This window comes from Balaenoptera ricei, chromosome 10, assembly GCF_028023285.1.
Source record: "Balaenoptera ricei isolate mBalRic1 chromosome 10, mBalRic1.hap2, whole genome shotgun sequence".
In the NCBI taxonomy this organism is placed as follows: Eukaryota; Metazoa; Chordata; class Mammalia; order Artiodactyla; family Balaenopteridae; genus Balaenoptera; species Balaenoptera ricei.
The window spans coordinates 97212322-97230191 of NC_082648.1; the positions used below are offsets into that span (position 1 = coordinate 97212322).

The following is a 17870-nucleotide window of genomic DNA, read 5'->3' on the forward strand; positions in this document are numbered from 1 at the left end:
TGACTATATAAACAACAGTCGCTCACTGTAGGCAATTTGAAAAGCAGAGATAATTTGCGACAGAAAACGACTCATATTACCACCTAGAGATAGTGAGCATTTTAATTTTACTTTTTATTGTTTAAGCTTCTTATTTTAGTTCAAACTTACAGAAAGTTGCATATAAAGAGCATCCAGGGGGGTGGAGTCACGATGGCGTACTAGGAGGACGCAGAATTCGCGTCTCCGCACAACTAGGGCACCTACCAGGCACCGGTGGGGGACCACGGACACCGAAGGGGACGGGAGGAACCCCCAGCGACCGGGTGGGACGTGGGACCTGGGGGCAGTGAAGGGGGAGGAGAAGTGGAGGCGGGATGGGACTGGCGCTCCTGAGGGGCGGCTGGGGGAAGGGAAGGGATCCCACGCCCGAAGGGGTCAATTGGGGGACCATTGGGCGGGCAGAGGATCAAAAGGGAGCGTGGCCAGGTTTCCCCTGCCCACTTGGACCCCCCCCCCAAGAGCTTGTTGAGATCCCGGGCCTGATCCTCTGCCCACCGAGGAGGCCCCCTCCAGCCGCACGGGTCCTGAGGGAATGGGAGGGAGGGAAAGGGGAGCAAAAGTAAAGGCCGTACCTCTGGGACCGGCACCCCTGAGGAGTGGCTGGGGGAGGGGAGGAGTTCCTACACCCAGAGGGACCCGCCCACGGTTAGGGGTCCAGTGGCGAGGGGGGAGACCCTCGGGGAGACGGCAGGGGAGGGGCACGAAGGAACAGAAGGGAATGGGGCCAGTGCTTTCCCTGTCCACTTAGGCACCGGCAAGTCGCTTGGGCTCCCGGGCCAAATCCTCTGCCCTCGGAGCCTCCCTCCTGCCGTGCAGAGCCCAAGCCCCACCCCTACACCTCCACCCAGGGTCCTACCTCTGCACTCGGAGACCCCCTCCAAGGAACTGGGCCTAAACCCCACCCACACACCCTCACTCAGGGCCTTACCTCCAAACTCCGGAACGCCACACCCCAGAGACCCTTCTTTCCCTGTGCTACCGCTCCCCTTCTGCACAGGTCCTAAGCAAAAGCCCCACCCCACGCTTGAACGCCGCCCCGCCTAGGCCCCGCCCCACGCTCAAACGTCACCCGGCCACCCACCTAGGTCCCGCCCCACCCTAAACCCCACCCCTGCCTAAGTTCCACCCCCGCCTAAACTCCGCCCCCATAGCCAAGACTTTCTTCTTTTCTTATCTTTTCTTTTTTCCTCTTTTAGATTGGGGTTCTGTTTTACCTTGTTGATTCATTGTTGTTGATTCTTTTATATTTTTATTTTTCCTAATAAATCTTTTATTTTTCAAAATGGATTAAAGACCTAAATGTAAGGCCAGACACTATTAAACTCTTAGAGGAAAACATAGGCAGAACACTCTTTGACATAAATCACAGCAAGATCCTTTTTGACCCACCTCCTAGAGAAATGGAAATAAAAACAAAAATAAACAAATGAGACCTAATGAAACTTAAAAGCTTTTGCACAGCAAGGGAAACCATAAAAAAGATTAAAAGACAACCCTCAGAATGGTAGAAAATATTTGCAAACGAAGCAACTGACAAAGGATTAATCTCCAAAATATACAAGCAGCTCATGCAGCTCAATATCAAAAAAACAAACAACCCAATCCAAAAATGGGCAGAAGACCTAAACAAACATTTCTCCAAAGAAGATATACAGATTGCCAAGAAACACATGAAAAGATGCTCAACATCACCAATCATTAGAGAAATGCAAATCAAAACTACAGTGAGGTATCACCTCACACCAGTCAGAAAGGCCATCATCAAAAAATCCACAAACAATAAATGCTGGAGAGGGTGTGTAGAAAAGGAAACCCTCTTGCACTGTTGGTGGGAATGCAAATTGATACAGCCATTATGGAGAACAGTATGGAGGTTCCTTAAAAGACTAAAAATAGAACTACCATATGACCCAGCAATCCCACTACTGGGCATACACCCTGAGAAAACCATAATTCAAAAAGAGTCATGTACCACAATGTTCATTGCAGCTCTATTTACAATAGCCAGGACATGGAAGCAACCTAAGTGTCCATCAACAGATGAATGAATAAAGAAGATGTGGCACATATATACAATGGAATATTACTCAGCCATAAAAAGAAATGAAATTGAGTTATTTGTAGTGAGCTGGATGGACCTAGAGTCTGTCATACAGGGTAAAGTAAGTCAGAAAGAGAAAAACAAATACCATATGCTAACACACATATCTGGAATCTAAAAAAAAATGGTTCTGATGAACCTAGGGGCAGGACAGGAATAAAGACAAAGACGTAGAGAATGGACTTGAGGACACGGGGAGGGGGAAGGGTAAGCTGGGATGAAGTAAGAGAGTAGCACTGACATATATACACTGCCAAATGTAAAATAGATAGCTAGTGGGAAGCAGCTGCATGGCACAGGGAGATCAGCTCGGTGCTTTGCTACCACCTAGAAGGGTGGGATAGGGAGGGTGGGAGGGAGACACAAGAGGGAGGGGATATGGGGATATATGTATTCATATAGCTGATTCACTTTGTTATACAGCAGAAACTAACACAACACTGTAAAGCAATTATACTCCGATAAAGATGTTAAAAAAAAAGAGCATCCACATACCCTTTATCCAAATTCACCTGTTGTAAGCATTTCCCCCATTTGCTTTAATAATTGAGTTCTCTCTCCCTACCAATCATCTATCTATCATCTATCGTCCATCTATCTATCTATCTCTATTGTTTACCTGTCTATCCATCATCTATCTTCCATCTGTTTGTCTACTTATCTACTTGTTTATCTATCGTCTATCTATCTGTCTTCCATCTTCCATCTGCCTGTCTACTTATCTACCTATCATCTATCTATCTATCATCTACTTACCTATCTATCATCTATCCACCTCTCCATCATTTATTTCTCATTTAATTATGAAACTGACATTTTGCTGTATTCAGATGGGCCTTCCACTCCTTTGTACAGAATTCATCACTGTGATTATATGAAAGAAGGGGCCTGGCCATAGTGTCACTGCTGTAACCAAGGCCTTAGAATGGCAGCCGACACAGGCCCAGATGTCTGCAGAAATGCCAGCTCCGTCTCTACAGTGGGGTGACATCACTGTGTTATTGCCTTTGCCCTGTAACCTTGTAAAGTAAGTGCATTAGGCTGTGAAAGTAAAGATGGGGCGAGAGGAAATGCAGGAGCCGTAACTAAAATGCAGTTTAGACAGATCTGGGGATCATGAAGCAGGAGGAAAGGCGCAGCTCTCGTCTCCCCAGAGGCTCAAAAGGAGGGTTTTCATTGTTGAAGGAAATGATGTTTTAAAACCTGTATCAAATGCTAAAACCAAATGGCTGACAGTTGTGTCTAAAAGACAAGCTATACTGAGAAATTTTGAGAAATATTGGAGTGCTCTAGGAATGGAATCCTGCAGATGTGGACGTGTACAGTTCCTTTCATGCGTTCTTCCTTTTCAGTTTCTGCCATGACTTCTTTTTTTTTTTTTTAATCAGTCATCAATTTTATACACATCACTGAATACATGTCAATCCCAATCGCCCAATTCAGCACACCACCATCCCCACCCCACTGCAGTTTTCCCCCCTTGGTGTCCATACGTTTGTTCTCTACGTCTGTGTCTCAACTTCTGCCCTGCAACCCAGTTCATCTGTACCATTTTTCTAGGTTCCACATACATGCGTTAATATACGATATTTGTTTTTCTCTTTCTGACTTACTTCACTCTGTATGATAGTCTCTAGATCCATCCACGTCTCAACAAATGACTCAATTTCATTCCTTTTTATGGCTAAGTAATATTCCATTGTATATATGTACCACAACTTCTTTATCCATTCGTCTGTTGATGGGCATTTAGGTTGCTTCCATGACCTGGCTATTGTAAATAGTGCTGCAATGAACATTCGGGTGCATGTGTCTTTTTGAATTATGGTTTTCTCTGGGTATATGCCCAGTAGTGGGATTGCTGGGTCATATGGTAATTCTATTTTTAGTTTTTTAAGGAACCTCTATATTGTTCTCCATAGTGGCTGTATCAATTTACATTCCCACCAACAGTGCAAGAGGGTTCCCTTTTCTCCACACCTCTGCCATGACTTCTTGAGTACGATTTTCGTTTCAGATTCTTTTCACTTTGCTCATTTTCTATATTATCAGATACTCATTGAATGAGTCATTTTATTTTTTTATTTTTTATTTTTTTGAATGAGTCATTTTAATGACAGAGTTATATTTTAAACATTGCTCACATAGGCTGTAGTTATAATAGAAATAATCAGTAAGCAGGCCTTAAGAGTGAATGAGATGCTCTTACAGTTGACAGCGTCGTCATAGGAACCAGTGTAACCTTGCCTGGCTACCTGGCTTTTTGGTCATAAGATCTGAAATAAGGACATTCTCTCTGAACATGTTGTGAACTTTTAAATCCATTTCGACATAGTTTCAGTTCCACCTCAGTCGACGTTCTGAAAGGTTAGCAGGTCCAAGGGTTTCTGAAAGCCCTGAAATCTGCTTACGAAGTTAGAAGGTAAGGACACGTCTGTCCAGTAGCCACAGAGATACTGGAGGCCCCATGGCCCTTACAAAGGCGGGAATGACAGGATTTGGCACTACAGGCAGAAAAGAATCCAGGGTGACACAAAGCCCAGGCCAGGAGCCTGGAGGGGGTTGGGCTGGAGAAGCCGATTTGGGGGCTTCAACAGAGCGGTCACAGCCAGCCCCAGGGACAGGGCCCATTCCTGGGGGGAAGGAGCCCAGAGGGAGAGCAGGTGGCCAGGGCTGTTCTGGAGAAGATCCAGGGAGAGCCCAGGAGGAGAAGAGGAGCTCTCGGGGGAAGGAACCAACTTCACCACCTGGGAAACCCGGGAAGCAGAGAAAAGATGACATTGCCCGGAGAGGATGGGGAGGGGGACCTGGGCCTCACCGTGGACTCCTCATCCTTGGCCACATCCTTCTACATAACATCCAAGCTACAACACATCCAATACATAACCCCTGCTTTCCCTTCTTTGCAACTTCCTGCTCCCTGCCTCTTCTTGCATGGAGGACCAGCCACAGGGAGGGGCGGAGAGTAGGGAGTTTGGACACGCTAACATGGAAACGCTCTCCAGAGCTCAGAATTTAATCTGGGTTTTACTGAAAACCCTTTGCTGAGACAACTAACAAATCCTGACTTGTCATCATTTGGGGGTCCAGTTTTCAGGGGCTCATCTCCCACTGCCTTGTCTCCTTTCATTGTGTTGTGTTGTTTCTTTTTTTTTTTCATAACCCGGGGACAGGAGAGAGGTTTGTTCTATCACACCGGGTGAAGCAATGCTTCACTGTCCTGTTTCCTGTGTGGGGCGCTGACAGTTGTCTCTGGACCAGAATTCTTTCTCCCAGCCATGTATTTATAGGCGGTATTTGATGCCCAGGTGGACTTTGGCCCTGGCAGCCTGAACCTGGCTCTCCCTACCTTTGTCAGCCTGGAAACCTCTTCTTCCGCAGCGACTTTATTAGCATTTAATGATTCACAAAGTGCTTGCTTAACGCAACAAGTCAAGTAGTACAGAGATATCTCACGGGAAAGCTTAGAGCCTCTCTCTCATCGCCAATCCTCCTCCTCTCTAATCTCCCTCTTCTGTGGAAGAAGAAAAAATGTGTATTTCATTTCCCCATCACTTTATTTATTCAGTTTTTGTGTGTGTTCATTCTTTTGACTAATATTAATTGAGTACCTTCTGGGGAGGTAGGCTTGGTCCAAGGTGCTGGGTACAAAGTTGAGTAAGGTGCAGGGGGCTCCAGACCACAAGGCGATGATGTCATGACGGCGGGAGACACAAAGGAAATAAGAAAATATGGGAACGGATAAGATAATTCCAGATCGAGGCAATTGCGGAAGAGATAAACAGGATGCTGTAATAGAGATGACCAGATGGTGGGGAGCTGTTTAAATGGGGTGCACAGAGCTGGTGCCTTCTGCACCGGGACAGAAAGGATGAGAAAAAGCCCTGAGAGGACCTTGGGGGAAGAGCTTTCCAGGCAGAGATAACTCAAGTGCAAAGGCCCTGAGGCAGGAAGGAAGCAGAAAAGAGAGGTATGTCTAGGGAGCAAAGTTTGGGGGCAGGGAGGTGGTGGCAGCTGGTCATAGGCAGGAGTTTAGATCATATGCTAAGTACAAGATTCTGTGGGATCTCCCCGGTGGTCCAGTGGTTAAGAATCCACGCTTCCACTGCAGGGAGCATGGGTTCGATCCCTGGTTGATGAACTAAGATCCCGCATGCTGTGCGGCCAAAAAAAAAAAAAAAGACTGTGTGTGTGTGTGTGTGTGTGTGTGTGTGTGTGTGTGTGTTGAGGGGGTAAGGAGTTGAATCAAGGTGCCCTGCCTCCTGTTTAAAGCCTCCATCCAGCACCTCTGAGGACACTGAATAGAGGGAAGAAGAATGGAAGCTGGAAGTTTCATCCATCAGCCCAGTGAGCGGTGACAGCGGAGGCCGTGGGGATGGAGATTAACGGTGAGTTTGACGGCAACATCGATCATCAGGACTTGGTTATGGATTAGATGTTACGGAAAAGAGGAATCAAGATCTGCCATTGGGTTTGGGCTCAAGCTCACCACTCGCTGGGTAAGTAGTGATATCCTTTAGAGCGCTGGGGAAATCTGAGGAAAATGAGCTTTGGGGGAAAATACCCCACAAAAAGTTCTGTTGGGAAGGTTAAGTGTGCAGTGCCCGTCAGATGTCCGAGGGCAGATGTCTGGTAGGAAGCTGGTACCTGAGTGTCAAGCTCGGGAGAGCAGCAGGACGGGAGACGTGGGCCGTGTGCCCGGGGAGCAGGCTGGGTCTCCTGGGGAGGTGGTGGGATGCACAGGGGGAAGACCCAGGTCACCCAGGAGAAGAGAGAAGCTGGGAGGTGAGCAGAAAGAGGAGGGAGACCATGCGACAGGGCTGTCACCACAGTGGGAGAGCAGTGTCTCAGGACGGAGGTTACGTTCAGCTATGTTGCTTGCTGCTGGGTGGAGGGGCAAGAGGAGCACTGAAAAATATCCCTTTCTTCTTTTTCTTTTGGGGGGCCGTGCCGTGCGGCGTGTGGTCTCTTAGTTCCCTGACCAGGGATCGAAACTGAGCCCCTGGCAGTGGAAGCGTGGAGTCTTAACCACTGGACCGCCAGGGAAGTCCCGAACTATCCCTTTCTTCTGGCAACACGGGGATCATCGGTGACCTTGTCGAGAGCAGGTCCCCTGGAGTGGTGCGGAGAGGGAATGTCATGGGAGGAAAACAGACAGGTGGGTAGGAAGCAAAACATGCAGAATAGAACATGCATAAAACTTTCGGATAGAAGTATATTTATTTACATCTATTTTTCTCCATGAAGGAGTGAAGAGAATGGAGGAAGATGTGACTCAAAGGAGAGTGTTTGTTTTTAAAGGTGGGAGGTACCTGAGCGTGTGGTTTGCTGATGGGAATGATCCAGTAGTGCTGGGCATGATGCGGAAAACCACAGAAGAGAAACCCACTGGAAGAGAGAGGGCGTGAGCCCCAGAGCACAGATGGAAGGTTGGACTTTGAACGGGCGGACCATGGAGTCAGGAATCTTGTCTCTTTTGCTTAAAGTTCATCCAGCCCCTAGGATAGCATGCGGCACCTAGTAGGTGCTCAATAAAATTTGTGTTGGGTGAATGAATGTGAGTACCAAGGGAGGCAGGTTTCTAGATGGGGAGGTGAGGGGAGGGGGCCTTTCTGCTTCTGTTGGTTCGGTGAAGGCTGGGGTGGGGATGGCTGGGGGCTGAGAGAGTTGAATAGGAGCAGCGGTGTAGGAGAATCTCGCTTCACGATGGAGACGCCATGAGGATTTATTTCTCGTTCAGCTGACAACATGAAATGAATGATGCCCACCTTGCCCCCACCGCATTGCCACTCCACCTTTGTCATCATTTAGGTTCCCAGATATACTTGTATGTATTTCTTTGCAGTGTCTTCCTCATGTCTATTTCGGGTCCTGGCTGACACCACACTCTTTTGATGACAGTGGCTTTATCGCTTTTCTAGTTTTTAGTATATTACAAGGACCGCCTCACTTCCTCATTTCTCCCTCACTTCTTCACTTTCAACCACATTTAGTCTGTCATTTGGACATAAACAGCCTTTTTTTTCCTCATTAAAAAGAAAACCAAAAACCCTGAGAACAATCATGGAGATTTTGTTTGTATTTGTTTTGCATTTCTATCAATTTATTTGGGATATTATATTTATGTCTTTTAGTAAAACTTTTTCCTTATTAAAAATACAGGCTTTGTAACTTTTTTTTAAAATTGGGTTATAACTTACAGTTAAGTGCAGAATCTTAGGTTTCTAGGCAGTGTAACCACCACCCAGACTGAGGTGGGGCTACTTCTAGAATCCCAAGTGGGGCATCCCTCGTGTCCCCTCCCTGCTGTCCCCCGCCCAGAGAGAACACATATTAGGACTTCTATGATCATAGATTGACTTTGCCTGATTTTGAACTTCATATAGATGGAATCAGAATGAACTCCTTCATGTGTGACATCTTTCATTCTGTATTATATTTGTGGAGCTCATCCGATGCTCACTGAAGCCTAGTGCTTGTGAGCAGTGAGGAAACTGCCGCCTACCGCCTGTCCATCCTCAGGCAGCCGTCTTCCCACGAGGACAATCGTCACTAGCTCCACACCGCCACTCCCCCACGGTTAGCCACGCCTCCCCCCTGCCCTTCAGTTTGGCCAATTCTAATACGAATAGGTTTTGATTTCCCTGTTCTGACAAGGGCCCGACTTGGATGCCACCAGGACTGACCCTGGGCCAGTGAGGTCTGGGAGGGTGCGGTCATCTGGGCAGCAGGGACCAGCAAGGCAGGCGGTGAGGGGACAGACGAAAGGACAGTTGTCCGTACCCTGGAGGACAAGCTCCATGGCGGCCCATCGCTGAGTCTCCTGCAGCAGCCAGCACGGGCCGTGGCCTGGCGCTGGCTCCCTGGGGCCCGCTGGGCTGAGGGACCTGCGGGGCGCTCTCTGGGGAGGGGAGAAGCTGCTCGGACAGGCAGGCAACCGCCTTCATCCTTGGGGAAGGGAAGGGCGGGGGAGAAACCTGGGCCGAGCTCTCCTTAGGAGCCCCCCGTGCAAGGCCAGCAGACTGGACATGGAGCATTTTCACCCCGTTACACAGAGGAGAAGAGAAAGGTTCCCGGAGGAGCCAGGCTGGACCAGGACCACACAGGGACACATGGCTGTGGGACGTACTTCAGCCTCAGGAAGCGTGGCCGCCCAGGCTCTCCCTGTCCCCCTCCAGGCCCAAGGAATGTGGGGACTGTGTCTTCCAGCCCCAAGTGTGACCCTGGCCCTAGCTGGCCCTGTTTGTCCCTGAGGGGCTGCCCCCTGTCCCACTGACTCCCCATCCTGCTCCTCTTAGAGCCCCTGCCCTGGCCCAGCGCTCCTCCCAGGGGAGCTGGCTACCCGCCCGCCCCGCCCCGAGGCCCAGCCTGGCCGCCTGCACTGGGGACCAGGCTGCTGACCCACATCCTCAGGGAGGAAACTCAGCACGGTGTCCCCCTCCTTCTCGGGCGGGTGCTCCTCCTCATGGAGGGTGCCCTCCGCCCCGCCCCCACCCTGGGCTGGGGCCCCTCTGTCCCCTCTGTCCTCTAGACCTGGTGCCCTGGAGAGCAGACACTGTCCCCCAGGTGGTGGCTCAGCCCCCGTTTCTGTGGCAGGTGGTTTCTGGGTGAGGTGGCCTCGGCCCCACCCCGCTTGTCCTCCCTCCTCCCTGTCTGAGGCCTTCCTGCCTGCCTGCTCCTCCCTCTGGGCGTCCCCAGCCCTGGCGCCCCACCCTCTCCTCTCTCCAGGTCTTTCTCTCTGGGTCTGGTCCTGCTCCAGCCGTACCCCTCATCTGAAGCCCCACCCAGACTCCTGGGCAGACGCTCCTTCCCGAGGTTCCTCCTGCCTCCTCCGTGTCTGAGCAGCTGCGTTAGTCTTTCTATGGGGATGCCTCAGAGTCAGGAGGACTTGATCCTGGGTCTGGCCCCCTTCATGCTCAGGGACCTTGGACGGGACTTCGCCTCTGGGCCTTGGGATCCTCCCCTGAAACACGGAGGCAAGGACAGTGAAACACGGAGGCAAGGACAGTGACCGACCGTGGTAGCTGTTGTGACGGTTAAATGACCATGTGAGTGTCTTAAGACATCGTCTGAAATAGCTATTACTCAACAAATTGTGATGTTATTATTTTTAAGAAAAGGAGAGGAACTCCCTCCTTCAGCGTATCACTCAATCCACAAATAATCCACCCGGCCTCCTACGTTCTGGCTTACACCACGTGCAACTGGCCACCAGGGGACGTGGTGCGCAGGCAGCCTCCGCAGAGCGGTCAGACTGAGACCCAGGACAGGGCCAGTTCCTGGGGAAGGAGCCTGGGAAGGGACGGGTGTCCAGGGCTGTGCCCAGAAAGAGGGGCGGGGAAGAGAAGCAGCCCCCAGGAGGCTTACGGCCCTGGAGCAGGAGGCTCGGGGAGCAGACACGGACCGCAGTGCTGGGACCACAGAGGACTCGGGCCTGGCTCAGCTGTGCCTGTCCCAGGGCCTTCTGCACTGCTTCCTGCCTGGGACTGATGGCTTATTTGCTTGGTTACAGCTGATGGTCCCACCTCAGGATGTCCTGTGGGACCTCAGCTACCACATATATGACAAACATCAGGCCTGGCACACAACTGTGCCTGAGCAGACAGAGCTAACCATGGTCCTGACCCACAAGGAACACAAACACACACACACACACACAGAGTGACTTGACAAAAAGGAAACCGATTCGAGTTCCCCAGACACACCCAAACTATCTCAGCTCTGACGAAGATCAGAGGATGTCGACACTTCCCGAGGGTGGTTTGTGGGAAGAAACTCATCATCAAATCTGCTCCTTTGGTTTTGGTTTCTGGGCTCCAACAGCAGCCCCTCCTCCCCGTCTCCCCACTCCATTCCTTGAAGTGACCCCAAAATCCACAAAGTATACGCCCTCTGGGCAAAGAGTGCAACCTCAGTGGACAGGTTGAAGGGCCCCCACCCCGGGCTGTCAGAGGGCAGGTTCCTGGCAGACCTGCCTCCATCACCCCAGGGCCCCCATTCCCAGGGGCCCATCTCCCCAGGCCCTGGTCTCAGAGTTTCGCCTATGACACAGGGACCCTGAGGTGCTGGGGACATGACACAGCCTGGGGACACTGCGGAGAGCCAGGCTGGGCACAGGCAGCCTGTCCTCCATCCTGCTCTAGGGAGCAAGGGGCACCCTCAGGAGGGCAGAGCTGGGACCTTGCACAGAGCAGCCTGGCCAGGACTCTAGAAACTTCAGGATCATTCACTCCAGTCCCTGAGGCACTCAGGCTGAGCAGCCCGGCCCCCTTCCCCAGGGTCCTTTGGCCCTGTCTGTCTCTCTGACCCCAGTCTGGGCTCCCCCGGGGGAATCCAGCCCTGTTCCCAGTTTTCCTGATGGGGGAACGGGGGAACGGGGCATATCCCAGCACAGTCTGCACGTGCTCAGAGGGCCACTCTCCCCACACGCACCCTCCCTCACTGGGGGGACCTAGGTCCTGTTTTCCCTTCTGGGACCTTCCCACACTTTGGTGGAGAACTCCAGCAGGGTGTAGGAATTTCCCCACCTTTTTACTCTACGTGACAGAGGCAGACATGGGGGAGGGGCTGTCATTCCCCAGAAAGGACAGGACCTCTTTTCTTCTTTCTTCTTACCTGCTGGACTGAGGTGAGCTGCACGCTTTCATCTTATCATCACATCAGTGGTGTTTGGCGCTACTTTTGGACCCACAGTTCATCACTAGGTTCTATTGGTGCCTTTACCAAACCATGTCTTCCCTGGCCTCAGGGAGACTGGTCCTTGGGCCCCTGCTGCCCTGAGGGCCTCGGGCTTTGGGGAGAGCATGTGGGAAGACGCTGGGGCAGGAGGAGAAGAGGGGGTGAGGCCCACCCAGATCTGAGTTAGCAACTCCTCATCCTCTCGTCCCTTCTCGCTGTGACTCAGGTGACTCAAGACTTAAAACGTTTGGGAGAAGGTCAAACATTGTCACATGTGATGTCCCTCTAACCTTCACAGACCATGGATTCTCTTAGCCGCCTGTGTGCTGGTCCATCGCTGCCACACGGACCCCCCAGATGTGGAGACAAGCTGCTAGGCTGGCTTGTCTGCATTGAAGAGGGACAGCCGGGAATCAGCAGGGAGCAGAAGGTCCAGGGGTGACTGGCCAGGCTGGGGTATGGGGAGTGGGGAAGGAGGAGGTGTTGGAGAACATTCCAGAAGAGGACACCTCAGAGCTACTGGATGAGGAGCTAGACTGGCGGGGAAACCTCCCCTGGAGATGTGGGCGCATCTCCCTGCAGTGGAGCCCCTTCCTTGGTCTCCCCACAAAATGCTCCAGCACAGCCTTGAGGGGCAAGCGATGCAGGGCCGAGCCCAGTGAGATCTGGTGCTCCGGCTGCTGGAACCAGCTGGCAAGGGGCGGGGCAGGCTCAGGGGCTCAGTACTCCAAGGGTGCCCCACGGCACAGGTGCTTAGCGGCTGGAGCCCCAGACTCCTCAGGTTACCCTCGGCCCCCAGCACCGGGCTTCCTGCTCCAGAGACCCTCCCTCAGAAATCTATGGGGACACAGGGGAACCAGAAGAACTTAGTGGGTTGAGTGACGAGGAGACTCTGTAGGGGTGCGGGAGGAGAGCTTGGTCTGGATCAGGACCACATCCCCCCTCCCTGGAAGGCAAGAGCTGGGGGATGGTTCTGGGGAGATTCTCAGGGACCCCAGCCGGGTCTCTGTAACCCCGGTCCTCGTAGAGACCCCGTCTCCTGCTCAGGAGGAATGGAGGCTGCTGGGTGTGCAGACTGTGACCCGGGAAGTGTGGGCGCTGCTCAGGACACCCCACACCCCAGGGCCGTTCTCACCCAGAAACCACCTGCCACAAAGATGGGGGCTGAGCCACCACCCGGAGGACAGTGTCTGCTCTCCAGGGCACCAGGTCTAGAGGACAGAGGGGACAGAGGGGCCCCAGCCCAGGGTGGGGGCGGGGCGGAGGGCACCCTCCATGAGGAGGAGCACCCGCCCGAGAAGGAGGGGGACACCGTGCTGAGTTTCCTCCCTGAGGATGTGGGTCAGCAGCCTGGTCCCCAGTGCAGGCGGCCAGGCTGGGCCTCGGGGCGGGGCGGGCGGGTAGCCAGCTCCCCTGGGAGGAGCGCTGGGCCAGGGCAGGGGCTCTAAGAGGAGCAGGATGGGGAGTCAGTGGGACAGGGGGCAGCCCCTCAGGGACAAACAGGGCCAGCTAGGGCCAGGGTCACACTTGGGGCTGGAAGACACAGTCCCCACATTCCTTGGGCCTGGAGGGGGACAGGGAGAGCCTGGGCGGCCACGCTTCCTGAGGCCGAAGTACGTCCCACAGCCATGTGTCCCTGTGTGGTCCTGGTCCAGCCTGGTCCCTCCGGGAGCCTTTCTCTTCTCCTCTGTGTAACGGGGTGAAAATGCTCCATGTCCAGTCTGCTGGCCTTGCACGGGGGGCTCCTAAGGAGAGCTCGGCCCAGGTTTCTCCCCCTCCCTTCCCTTCCCCAAGGATGAAGGCGGTTGCCTGCCTGTCCGAGCAGCTTCTCCCCTCCCCAGAGAGCGCCCCGCAGGTCCCTCAGCCCAGCGGGCCCCAGGGAGCCAGCGCCAGGCCACGGCCCGTGCTGGCTGCTGCAGGAGACTCAGCGATGGGCCGCCATGGAGCTTGTCCTCCAGGGTACGGACACCTGTCCTTTCGTCTGTCCCCTCACCGCCTGCCTTGCTGGTCCCTGCTGCCCAGATGACCGCACCCTCCCAGACCTCACTGGCCCAGGGTCAGTCCTGGTGGCATCCAAGTCGGGCCCTTGTCAGAACAGGGAAATGGAAACTTAAACTTCTCCGTGAGGGTATGGCGTTTGGGCAGAGAAGTTCATAGGTGTCATGAGTGGCCAGAGTTCAGGAAGGGGTGAGGCCCAACTCTGCTGACACAGTGGTTTCCAGGCGCTCTGATTGTATATAAGGCTCCTGGTGCTTGAAGAGCTTCAGGGAGGGGACCACAGGCTGTGACCGAGAACAGAAACTGAAGACTCAGAGCCAGGGACGGTGAAGAAACTGACTCATGGAGGCCAGCACAGCGCCCAGGACCAGGTACCACGCTACAGGGGAGCAGGGCAGCGGGAGCTAGGACAGGGGCGGGATGGTGGGGAGAGGCCGTGACCCAGTCCGACTTCGAGCAGAGGGCCAGGTCTTCATTGAGGCTCTGAGCATCTTGCATTGCTCCTGGGGGGAGACCCTGAATTCCCTGGGAGCCCCCAGCAGGGGTCAGAGGGGGAGGACTCATGGCTCCAGCAGAGATGTGGGGTGCAGAAGGAAGGGGTGTGCGGGGAGGGGAGGAGCGCCGGGCAGTCCCAGAAGGAGCCCCGTGTCTTCGGGCTTCTCCCGCCTTTGACCGTAGATGCCTGTTGGATGAAAACACCTTCACTGAGAACTTCATGAATCAGATGAGGGTTCGTAAGACCTACCTGTGCTACAAGGTGGAGATCCTGGATGGTGACGCTTGGGTCCCTCTGGACGAGAACAAGGGCTTCGTGCACAACAAGGTGACTGACCCAGCCTGCCCTCAGCAGGCAGGGCCTCCCTATCGAGGGACACACAGGGTAGAAGGTTGTCAGTTGCACACAGGCTGTCCCACAAGCTCTCTCACCTCTGGTCCTGCTGTTGCTACCACTGCTCTGCTTGGAATCAGGTGAGGACTCTTGCTGTGTGATTGGCAGCTTTGAGCTACATGTCAGAAGCCAGTCACAGCAATCCAGGGCCTGGCACCTCCAGCTCAATGTCACCCCAGGCTCTAGGACTCTGCTACTCCTCTCCTGCTGTGCCCCTGGGGAGGGGTTGGGACAGAGGGAAAGGCATCTGGACAAGGGGCCAGGTTCTTCCCCGGATTCTGCCCGGGGGAAGACTCTAGCTAGAGAGCCCAACTTCTTCCTCAGTCACTATGGACTTAGGCGGGCCCGGCAGGACCCCTGCCCGCTGCTTGAGAGATCTTGCCAAGGGCGCTGATCCCTGCAACCCCACTGCCAGCTGTCCTTAGCCCAAGGACGCCCCTCAGCCTTGGGCTCAGCACAGGGTGAGGCCCAGAGTAGAAGCTTGTAGAAGTTTTGGTGCACATGTGGGGTGGGGTAGAGGAGGAGCTGGAGAGCAGGGTGAATCGCTCCAGGGAGGAAACACCCACTTCCATGGCAGGAGGCCAGCGTGGGAGCTCCCCTGGCCTCCTCTCTGCAGGGCTGGACTAGGTGAGGCTCCTGAAGGCCCTACCTCGGGCACAAAAATAAGAGGTGCTCCAGAAAACTCAGAAATCAAGATGAGTAATATTTTAAAGCAATAGTTTAAAAATCAAAATGAACGCAATTCTATGATGAACGAAACATCAACATTTGCATGAAGACTGATCAATTTCAGTGCTGTGCAGAGCCACAGGGAGCCGAGGGCCAATAACAAGGCACCACTGCTCACCGAGCTCTTTGTAAAACACTGATACTGTGTCTCTCATGGAGTTTTGCGTTACTTTGGATCATGTAAATGCTGCATTGAAATATCATTCACTTGGTGCTGAGGCTTGCCCCCGCTCTAGTTTAGCGCTGGAGGCCAGTGCCTCACCCACTTGCCTACTCTGGCCTCGTCCTCCCCCCAACCCTGTCCACTTTTCTTCCTCTTCTATGTAGGGTGCTAACCAACCAGGGCAGCCCTGCCATGCGGAGCTCTACTTCCTGGACCGGATCCGTTCTTGGAATCTGGACCGGGGGCTGCACTACAGGCTCACCTGTTTCATCTCCTGGACCCCCTGTCATACCTGTGCCCAGAACCTGGCTACATTCCTGGGGGAGAACAGCCACGTGAGCCTGCGCATCTTCGCCTCCCGCATCTACAGCCTCCCCGGTTACGGGGCTGGGCTGCGCACACTGCAGGCGGCTGGGGCCCAAATCGCCATCATGACCTCTAAGGGTCAGCATGGGTCTCCTGGGGGCGGGGCGGTGGCAGGGAGAGGCCTGCGGGAAGTTGCTAGAAAGGGGTGGGAAGGGTGGGAATCCCTGGTGGAGAGGCCTTTGTGTGCTGCCTGAGAGGTGACGCTAGACTCTGGAAGGAGTCTATGGGAAGAGAGAGTTCAGGGGAGCAGAGCTGGTTCGGGGAGGGGAAGAAGGGGGGTGGGTGGATATGCAAGAAGGACTGGGGGACTTCCAGAAAGAAGGAGAATTGGGCTGGCTCAAATTCCAGTTGCAAGAAAGAGTTGGAGGGGTAAGCTATTGAGTCCCCAGGAGGAAAGAGAGACGAGGAAGTGAAATTATGACGGGGAAAGTCTGTCCCGAAGAGTCAGTTCAGCCCTGTGGCCCCAACCCTTCCCCAGACTGGAACTCACCTTTCTCTCCCCTGTTCCATCTCAGAGTTTGAGCACTGCTGGGAAACCTTTGTGGACCACCAGGGAAGACCCTTTCAGCCCTGGGATGACCTGGAAGTAGTGAGTCAACATCTATGTGAGAAGCTGCAGGCGATTCTCCAGGTGAGGATTCCTCCCTGCTGCTTCCCTGGACCTCCTCCGTCCTCTCCTCTCCTCTCCTCTCCCTGTGCCTTTTTCCTCCTCTCAGAGCCTCCTTTGCGTGACCTGCTCCCTCCTGGGGCACCAGCTCCATCCTTTCCTTCCCTTCTCATGTGGTCCCTCTACTTTCTCACTTGCTGTGTCCCTCCTTCCTTCCCCATCTTTGTAACACTCCCCAGACCTCCTCTCGGTTTTTGTTTCATCTTCCACTGTCTCACTCCCTGCTCCCGTCCTAGACACAGCAAAACTGAAGGATGGACGTCAGCCTCTCTAAAGAAGTCAGGAGACCTCTGCTGAACAGCAGAAAAAAACAGTTTCTTTTGAGAAATATAAACATGCCATTTGCTACCCTCTCCAGATTGATCCAAAGAAACCAGTGAAAGGCAAATGGCTCATAAGAAATAGTTTAAAAAAAAAACAATCTGGGTAGATTTACTTTTCATTCAAACCTATATTATGTTCCAAATCTACATCAGTAAGATTCTATTCAATATTATCAGAATAGTTTTCGATTTTTAGAGAAATGGATATTTTAATTGATTTTAAATCCAGAGCAATAAAATGAAATATTAAGAATCTTCCACGATATTTTTTTCCTCAGTAAATGTATCATGAACTACAAGCAGTTTATTAAAAGTTACAAACATGCAGATGCCTTTCTCTTTTGTAGTGGATCTGATTCATGGTGGAGTGGAGGTATAGTGGTCACACTAATTCCTGCTGGAGTGAGTAAAAATCAGCTAAATCTTGTAGGAGGGGAATCTAGGATTCAAAAATCTACAGTATACACTAATGATGAAAAATCTGAAAGTGAAATTAAGAAAACACTCCCATTTACCACTGCAACAAAAAGAATAAATATCTAGGAATAAACCTACCTACGTTGACAAAAGACCTGTGTGCAGAAAATTTTAAGACACTGATGAAATAAAGATGATACAAATAGATGGAGAGATATACCATGTTCTTGGATTGTAAGAAACAACATTGTGAAAATGACTATACTACCCAAAGCAATCTACAGATCCAGTGCAATCCCTATCAAACTACCACTGGCATTTTTCACAGAACTAGAACAAAAAATCTCACAATTTGTATGGAAACACAAAAGACCCTGAATAGCCAAAGCAATCTTGAAAAAGAAAAACGGAGCTGGAGGAATCAGGCTCCCTGACTTCAGACTATACTGCAAAGCTACAGTAATCAAGACAGTATGGTACTGGCACAAAAACAGACA

At 52.4% G+C, this 17870-nt stretch overlaps 1 protein-coding gene across 1 annotated transcript; it reads left to right on the top strand.

The window, feature by feature from the left end:
- Positions 1-14099: 14099 nt before the first annotated feature.
- On the top strand, positions 14100-17020 carry APOBEC3A (apolipoprotein B mRNA editing enzyme catalytic subunit 3A). Its single transcript, XM_059936992.1, has 4 exons — positions 14100-14190; positions 14498-14642; positions 15765-16044; positions 16482-17020. Exons 1-4 carry the CDS (start codon positions 14162-14164, stop codon positions 16928-16930), a joined length of 903 nt encoding a protein of 300 aa, XP_059792975.1. The 5' UTR covers positions 14100-14161; the 3' UTR covers positions 16931-17020.
- Positions 17021-17870: the final 850 nt, after the last annotated feature.

Coding starts and splice junctions, on each gene's coding strand:
- APOBEC3A (XM_059936992.1), top strand. CDS start 14,162: ATGGAGGCCAGCACAGCGCCCAGGACCAG. Junction 14,643..15,764: donor AGGGCTTCGTGCACAACAAG/GTGACTGACCCA, acceptor TCTTCTATGTAG/GGTGCTAACCAACCAGGGCA. Junction 16,045..16,481: donor CGCCATCATGACCTCTAAGG/GTCAGCATGGGT, acceptor GTTCCATCTCAG/AGTTTGAGCACTGCTGGGAA.